Genomic DNA, 6,243 nt, shown 5'->3' on the forward strand with positions numbered 1-6,243 from the left:
CTGTAAGTGGATTGCCTGATAAAAGTATTGGAATGAAAGGTAACATCCCACAGGAAAGTCACTGCCTTGATTCTTGCATCATTTCAGATTAACCCTAGCCAGTACATTCAGGAACAAATAGCTGAGAACTGTACTGCCTTGGCCAGGAAAAGGACTAAATGAGCTTGCAGATCTCTACTGCATCTAACTTTTAGGATTTTACAGAAAATTAACCACTTAATTAAGTGTGAATAAGGGCTCAGCACTGTGAGAACTCAGGTTGGACCAAACCACATAAGAGATTTAGTTTGCGTGTTCCTTTTTGTAAAGAGCAACCTGGATTTCCAGGTCTTAGCTTATTTGGATGCAACCAAAAAGTATGTTTCTAATGCCTACAATTGCATTAATATTCTGTACTGAAAGGACTGCCAGAGAAAAGGAAAGTAGGGAGTTACTAGTTTAGTAATGTTATTCCTTATGCAATAAAAAAGACACCAGAGTGAAGTAATCATTCAGAGATGCCACTAAAGGAATCACAGTTGTGGAACTCCGACCTGTACCACAAGCCTGCCCTGAGGGGCCCCACTCAACTCTTTCACTACTAGGACATTCCCTCAACATGTGAATGACTGTGAACTGTACAGCTATGCCAATGTGCCACAACAGGGAAAATAATTGCAGGTCCAAACTATCTTATCTAACTAAAAAATATGGACAAGACAGAATAACTATTTTCATAGTCAGGGCAATAACTTGTGAGCACCTTAATTTCTGCATTGATAAGCAGCAATGTTTACTAATAAAAAGCTAGCAGAGATAGGAGGAGAGATTAGGACTCCTATTTCATTAGTGCCATCAACAAACATGCTGGCTAAAATCAAGATTCAAAAACCTTCAGTGTTGAAGGCGGGAAAAATATACCTTGAAGTTTAGCTATTTCCTACAAGAGTCAGATCCACTGTTTCATTGTAACATTGCAATTACAGAAGTGTAGATAAAATAAGGTTGAAATGAAGACTCAGAAGGGTCAGTCTAGGAAAAGAACTGTTCTTTTCATCTTCTGGTCTTTCAAATGCCAGGAACTAAATTTTCCTTTCAACCCATTCTTTCCTAGCTGTGAAATACAATAAGATATTGAATGAAGTCTATTTTCACTCTAGAGGATGGGAAAGCAGAACAAATTCTTTCTACATTCAAAATATCAAATCGGCACACCAATAAACAAAACTAGTTTCTTTTGAAGGCTATTCTAGCATATGTATATAATGATCTTCTAAAGACTTCTATCAGAGAAGCTTGGTAATTTGCACCAGATTTGTCAGTTGACCAATGCTGAATAGGAATACTAGAAAAGGGTTTTCTCCCCTTACTTATATAGCTGGAAAGGAAACCAAATTGGATGAGTGGTCAGGTAATTACAAAGCCTTTGGAAAGTACATGGGCACCTACACAGAAAGTACATGGGCATAAAATTGTGTCTTTTGCTTTTCTTCTTCCCTTTCCATCTTTAAAAATCTCTCCTTTTAAGGAAAAGGTCTTTTTTCTTCATTTAAAGTTTCTTACTTCCCTCCTTTTTTTTTTTGCTGCACCATTCTTAAATGGTTTTGGTTTTGTGTGGGGTTTTTTGTTGTTGTTGGGGGGTTGTTTGTTTTGTGGGTTTTTTTGGTTTTGTTTTTGTTTTTTTTCTTTTTCCCTGAAAAAGCAAGCACAGAAGAGCTTCTGGAAAAAAAGAAAAAAAACCCAAACAAACATACAAACAAACAAAAAAACACCAATCCTAGTTTTGGACCAGGAATGCCTTCACCATAAAACATAACAATAAAAATATAGTATCCTCCATAGGTAGTTAAAAGGTTCATCCCTGTAATTTCATGAGTAGTTGCAATCTCATCCTCTGAAGAGATGCTACAGCTTGTCGAAATGCTGTAAGAACCTCGGCCCAATGGAAATATCACTGTTACAATGACCATTAGAACCTGAAGTCTGCCATGAAATACACTGATGCTGTGACATCTGTCCATCTCCTCCAGTTCCTCTCCTTAATTCTCCCTTCTCTTAAAATGACCTCTTGTCACAATAATATAATTTTTTTCTGTTGTGCTAGTTCTTTTCCCCAGATTAATCCATTCCTGCAAGTTATTTAACTGAAAAGAAAAATTACGATGCCAGATACTTCCTTCCTCAATTGGCATGGATTTCTGTTTTGCATATAACAGAAATTTAAAAAACAATGAGCGATTTACTTACCTGGCTGAATAATTTCTATTACCTTTTCCCAAATTCCATCTGGGTAAGTTACAATGGAGCAAAAGTAAAGACCAACATCCTCCAAAGTGCTCTTGATGAAGGATAAGGACTTGTCTTCCCTGGAAGCATTTTCAAAATAAATTCTTCCATTGTATTTGTCTTCAATATGTATGCCATAGATTGGATGCAAGACAGCTATATTTTCTTTATGAGTTGCATTAAGTTTCATCCAGGATGTCTGGATTATCGTGGCTTTTTCTGGATATATGCATTCCAGTTTCACCTTCTCGGTAAGTTTTACAGTTGAATCCACAAACTTTCCTTCCACGTTGGCTAAAGCACACACAGAAGTTCAGTTTCAGTATTAACTTAATTGAAAATTGAAATAATAGAAAAACTCAGAAACAACTTTGGCAGCACTATAAGCAAAACACTGAAGAAAAAGTTCACTGAAAAGAAACCCAAACCCTAGACATTATTACTACTTCTAATTTGTGAATATCATTGAACAGTTAAAATTTGTCTGAGCCACACAGTAACATGTGAATTGTGATCATATCCGTCATGATGCAGTAAAAAAGGAAAGATATTAGCTAGGAATAAGAAAGCAACCTTACTTCCACAAAGCTGGAGAACAACAATAAGGAGAGCTGCACGGTCCATCTCAAAGAGCGCTGGAATCAGTGACTGCAGTGCGACATGGTTTTACTCAATCTCTGCGCAGCACGTGCCCTTCTCACATCTCAGGATGTTTTTACTTTTGAAATATGAAAAACATCATGTGCTTTTTACTTTCACATTCTAAGAAACACCAAGTTTGAGGTCTTGGTATGGTTGCATCAGAGAGAGACTAAATTCCTATCGAAATCCATCTCAGAGTAACATTTGCATTACCAATGAATCTCTAGCTATAAGCATGAATATTATGATAACTGATGAAGATGGGATCTTTAGGTTTCATCAGTAGAAGCAAACAGAATTCTTCCATGCCATGTATCCAAAATCAACAGAATTTCTCCATTTTTCTGACACTGCAGTTCAACATTTATCTATTATTCATTATTCTCTAAAGAGAAGATAAGACAGTTCCTATACAATAGATGTCATAATTCTGTGACTAGTTATGAAAAGTAATGTCTTAAGGTCTGAGAATTTATTTGTAAGAACATGTCATGAGCTTGTATTTTGGGATCAAAATTATGCAGCTCAAAAATTCTTGTTCAAAGGTGTAAGAATCCTGAGTATTCGTGACTCATATTGAAATTTGTCAAAACAAGCCGCACTCTTACATTTTTTAATGGATTTTTCTCAAGACAACTGTAAGCATTTTTGCACCTTGGCAGGCCATAGTTTTATGGAGCTGCTTAAAATTGGAACAACATGATTGACTTGAAGTCAAAACTAAGCTTGAATCAACCTGTTAAAATTCTCAAATGAGTAAACACATGTAATTTGAACTAAAGCTGACAGAGAAATTAATACTTTAGGTAACAGCCTGCACAACCTTGAGCAGAACTTAGCATTAGATCCGTTTAAGATTTTTTTCCACAGTGCAACAACTTGTGTGTAAACCGAAATCTGTATATATTTATCTGTATTAAGCTAGGCATGTTTTAGGATAATATAACATTTTGAATGTTTGCAATGACTCCATTTTGCCACTTCCTAGTTAGATCTGTAATTCTCCTTTGTTGTGGTTGCACTTATTTCTACTCTACCTTGCCTGGATTTGAAAAATACACCTACATAGTGAGTAGTCCATCTGATGCCAAGTGTAAAAATCTAAATAGAAGAGAATTGAGTTGAGGACTGAGTCTTGTTTTATTTGCATTACAAAGTTATCTTTTCAAACTGATCAAAATATTAAGCTACATTAAGCTTGTCTCAGGAAACAGAAGTATTGCTGATAAGAAAAGCAGGAAATGGGAAGCTTCAGAAACTAAACTGCAGATATTGTATTGGAAAAGAAAGGATTGTGTGAGCTGAAGATGTCCAATTTCTGGATGCTGTGTGGTGTAGCGACCTTTAAACCAGCTACACAGGATCTGTATGGTTCCTACATTTAAATCTTGAACCTCGGTGGCTAGCTGTTCTCAAATTGCAGTTGCAAATGAGGCAAAAAGACAAAGTATCACTCTAGCTTGAAATATTATTCTTTATGTCATACTACATATGTATATAGGAGTTTACAGATGAGTGGTGTTCCACAAAATCTAAAGTGGAATGAAAAAGATAAACATATGTTAATTATTTTATTATTATTCTTACAAATGAAACTTCTTACACATGTGTTTTCTTTAATTAAAGCTAAGATAAAGTACTTAGGAAGTCTCCAAAATGAAGACAAATTTCCTTAAATGCAAATTATTCTTCACTCATCTGCTTATAAATATAAATTGTAATTTTATTGCTCTGAATTTCATGCTCGTTTCTCTGCATCTGGCATTGAAAGAAAAACAGAAGTCAAGAAATTATGTCCAGCCCCACATGTTGACTAAGTATCGATGATATAATATGTCATCTAAAGACATTTATTTGCTGTACAACAGACAGAGTCTCTACCAATGTCAGTGATTCTTGGTCAGCTAGTCCCAAGAACAGGGCCCCTTGTCACACCTTCTAAAAAAAGCAGCCTGTAACCAGAGCATTACTGGGTTTCCCTCTAAAAGCTGCGACACAAGTCCTCTCCAAACACCAGTACAAGCCCCCTCTAGACACCTGGGCAACACACCCGCAAGTCAAATCAGACAGCTGTAGGCACTGTGAAAGTTGACTCTACTGGTATAATTTGGGTGTAGGCACGCACTTAAAATATCATATTTTTGGAGGAGAGGTAACCTATAAAACGAGAAACACACACCACCTCCACCCTGCCCTCCTCGGCAGTGGATGTATCAGAGCAGGTAGTGTAAGGGAAGGTCCATTGTGCAGCGCCCTCCCTTCCAGCATCTCCGCGTACCTCCCTTACCTCTGTTTCTCCCTTCTTCCCCAGAACTGAAAGCCTGGAAAAGCCACATTTCTCTGATCATCTGTGGATAAGAGACTCTCACAGCAGCAGCAGCAGCACATCTCAGTTACTCCATCACTTGAGCAGCTCCCTGGGCTCTGCCCACTATTACCCACAGCCTGGCTCTTCTTTCACAGTAATCCCACTTTCTCTCCATCTTTTGAACCCCAAAGCAAAGGAAGGGAAGGCTCACAAAGACAAACAAGCCGTAGTTAAGTAATTGTTGGCTGAATGCCAATTACAGTTACAAAAGCAGTACAGTGGAATTTTCCAGCTGAATGTACAACTGTAGGATGTGGTTTAAAAGAAAAGAAAAAAAAAACCAACCTAAAAGAAAGAGAAAGAGCAAAAAAGATTGTGCAGTAAACACAATGGAGATCTACAGCTTGGATTTGAATCATGACTTGAACATACATCTTCAGTGACCCTGGGTGAGTCATTTCATTTCCTGGTGCATTAATTTCCCAAACTCCAATACATAGATAATGTGTAATGAATGCTGCTGTTTCAAAGCATGTCACAATAATCTCTGTAATGAGGTTTTTTAATGGAAATTGCTGTAAAACTGTGAAGAATAAGACATACATATAGGGCCAGCACAATATGTTAATACCCTTTTTAATGATTCATTAGTATTGAAGATTTAACAGATAGGCCTGTAGCAATAGTGCAGAAAGAGCGGCAAATATACTTGCAGACTGCTGCTGTCACCAGAAAAAAGGCCTTGACTCTGGCAGCACAATGAAGCAGGAGATAGCTAAAAAGGAGACCACTCCAGACACCACTTCTATACCTACAAACATGACCAATTGCAAAATGATCAGGGCAAAACGGTTCTGTAGTTTCGGTGAATCTCCGGTGAAGATAATGAAACAAATGGGCTGGGAGGAGGGAGCTTTGAGCATATTTTGTTCTCGGGCTGAGCATCCCGGTGGAATTAGCTCTAACCCTGTAGAAGCCAGGTTAACCAACCCAGACGGCAAGTCAGTAACAAGTGATACAGCTCCGGG

The 6,243-nt window shown here is 37.5% G+C and overlaps 1 protein-coding gene across 3 annotated transcripts in view; it reads right to left on the reverse strand.

Moving 5' to 3' along the window:
* The window catches only part of CD226 (CD226 molecule), a 33,021-nt gene extending 27,446 nt beyond the window's left edge, over positions 1-5,575 (reverse strand). Inside the window, exons 1-3 of one of the 3 annotated variants that reach the window (XM_054817393.1) lie at positions 5,195-5,564; positions 2,844-2,983; positions 2,227-2,559 (exon numbers count right to left, since the gene is read on the reverse strand). In XM_054817393.1, coding sequence (XP_054673368.1) covers positions 2,227-2,559; positions 2,844-2,889 — 379 coding nt within the window. In that variant the 5' untranslated portion in view covers positions 2,890-2,983; positions 5,195-5,564. Of the gene's footprint in view, positions 1-2,226; positions 2,560-2,843; positions 2,984-5,194 lie in introns of all 3 variants that reach the window. The other 2 variants (XM_054817392.1, XM_054817394.1) reach the window with 2 other exon arrangements.
* Positions 5,576-6,243: the final 668 nt, after the last annotated feature.

Source organism: Grus americana, chromosome 2, assembly GCF_028858705.1.
Source record: "Grus americana isolate bGruAme1 chromosome 2, bGruAme1.mat, whole genome shotgun sequence".
Lineage (NCBI taxonomy): Eukaryota > Metazoa > Chordata > Aves > Gruiformes > Gruidae > Grus > Grus americana.